The sequence below is a fragment of the Pteropus alecto genome, unplaced genomic scaffold (genome assembly GCF_000325575.1).
Source record: "Pteropus alecto unplaced genomic scaffold, ASM32557v1 scaffold22, whole genome shotgun sequence".
In the NCBI taxonomy this organism is placed as follows: Eukaryota; Metazoa; Chordata; class Mammalia; order Chiroptera; family Pteropodidae; genus Pteropus; species Pteropus alecto.
The window spans coordinates 836,902-838,820 of record NW_006434839.1 but is presented as its reverse complement, the minus strand read 5'-3'; the positions used below and the strand labels follow the sequence as shown (position 1 = coordinate 838,820).

The 1,919-nt window shown below is 54.6% G+C and overlaps 1 protein-coding gene across 1 annotated transcript in view; it reads right to left on the bottom strand.

Moving 5' to 3' along the window:
• Positions 1-1,557: 1,557 nt before the first annotated feature.
• LOC102878306 (putative DBH-like monooxygenase protein 2) overlaps positions 1,558-1,919 on the bottom strand; it is a 7,195-nt gene continuing 6,833 nt past the window's right edge. Inside the window, exon 13 of the mRNA XM_006910629.1 lies at positions 1,558-1,800. Coding sequence (XP_006910691.1) covers positions 1,558-1,800 — 243 coding nt within the window. The remainder of the gene's footprint in view (positions 1,801-1,919) is intronic.

Sequence of the window (1,919 nt, the reverse complement as noted above, 5' to 3'; positions counted from 1 at the left end):
ATGGTGTCGGCCATGTTTTAGGATTCCTACCTAAAAGGAAAACCTCCATTTCCCTTAAATGGTGACGATAGAGATGCCACACAGTGAATGGACAACCTTCTGGCTTCAGGGGAGCCTAGTTCTTTCCAGAATTATGAGCGTCGAAAAATCTCTTTGATTTAAGGACAACAAGTCCCTCTGCTTATAGGTCCTGAGGCCCAGAAGCGACCCCAAGCATTGGGGTGGAGATGGCAGGAACTGGATGTGAACACCCAAGATTTCGTAGAGCCTTAGAATGGAGTATCTAGAATTCTCCAGAAGAAATGACAGCAAAGGTAATGGGCTCATTACCTCCCACGTACCTCATCAGTAGAGGACAGAGGACAGGCTCTGCTCTGCAGGGAAGCAGGGCTGTGGCGTTAGCCCAGGGCTTAGCCCCCCAAACACTGGTCACTAAGGGATTAAGATCCCTCTCAACACTTTGGCATAGCCAGAGCAGGGGTCCTTTCTAGAGGATGTGAACAATGAGCAAGGCAGTTCACAGTGACATTAAGCCTCAAAGGCTTCTCAAGCTCGGAAGCCCAGTAATGCCCCAGAAGCCCTCGGGGCAGCCACCACCACAGCCTGTCCCGTCAATTCTGGTTGCAAACTGCAGCCCAACTCCACAAACCGTTGGCCCCTCGTCCCTGCTCCGCCCATGCGAACCTCCCATCCTGGGCCCCAGAGCTAAGGAGTACCTCTCTCTCCCTGACCCTTGACCTGTCCTCAGAGCCCAGTTCAGCCGACCTGACCAGTTAAAGCTCTTCACACCTGGTGACCTGAGTGTTGAGAATGTGACACTCGGTGGGATAAATAAATGTCATTGAAAGTAGAGACCCAGGTGAGGAGAGTAAGGACTGCATTGGATGTGACATTCGGGGCAACCAAGTTCTCCAGGGTCCTCTGGATGCCTTATATATGCTGAGCAAGTCGAGAGACCTCCCAGCTGCCTGTCCCAGATCAAAGACTTGAAGGAATGAGGTGGAAGCAAGTTTAGTTCTATTTAATTTGATGTTTTGAGCTTAGTCCCTTACAAACACAGCCTCTCCCTTTATCACATATCGTACATGTGGCTTTCTGCCTCTGCCTCACAGGGAAGATTGTGCAAAAACGTTAGCAGAAGAGACAAACAGGGGCCCCCACCAGGGCCAGCATGAGATGAGGATGGTCCACAGGGCGCTCCTCTGAATGCGAACCCCCTCCTCCCCACGCGGCATCCCTTCAAATGAGCTGGAGCATTGGACTTCTCAGTGAGTGATCGACTGCCTCCCACCCAGCCTTGGATCCAGATTCTGTCAGAAAACGTGTGGTCCCACCAGTCTTTCTAAAGCTTTAAGGGATGCACTGCATAGCGGGTCGTGGAAGAGCCTGTATGGAGTATGGGCAGTGCCCAGGCCTTCGGTGTCACAGCCTGGGTCATGGGAAGTGGCACAGACGGGGGACTTTTGGGGAGCCAAAGCAGGGGGTAGTTTCTGTGTTTGATGCTGAGGGGAGGGCCGAGCAGAGAAGGGCCTGGGCATGCGACGTGAGGAGACAGTGTCAGGCTCTAGTCTGCAGGGTGGCAAGGAGCCAAGAGAGGGCCCCCTGCCCAAACAAGAGGGCAGCCAGGGGGAGGCACCTCAGGGTGGCAGTGCCCGCGTCCGAGAGGGCCATCGGCGAAGCCTTGAAGCCTGCAGGGCTCTCGTCCTGGGGCTCCACTTTGCCTCCGGAGGACTCCACGCAGGGCCCCCGGGGAGTAGGCGTGATTTCCGGAATCAAGCCTGTCGTGTTTTCCACCACCTCCTGCAGGAGGAGGAGAAGGATGGGTGAAGGTAGACGCCCCCCACCTTATTTCCTTTTCTCAGATCTTCCTTGGCGATCCCCAGCCCCTGCAGCCTCACAGACTAACTGGAGACTCCATC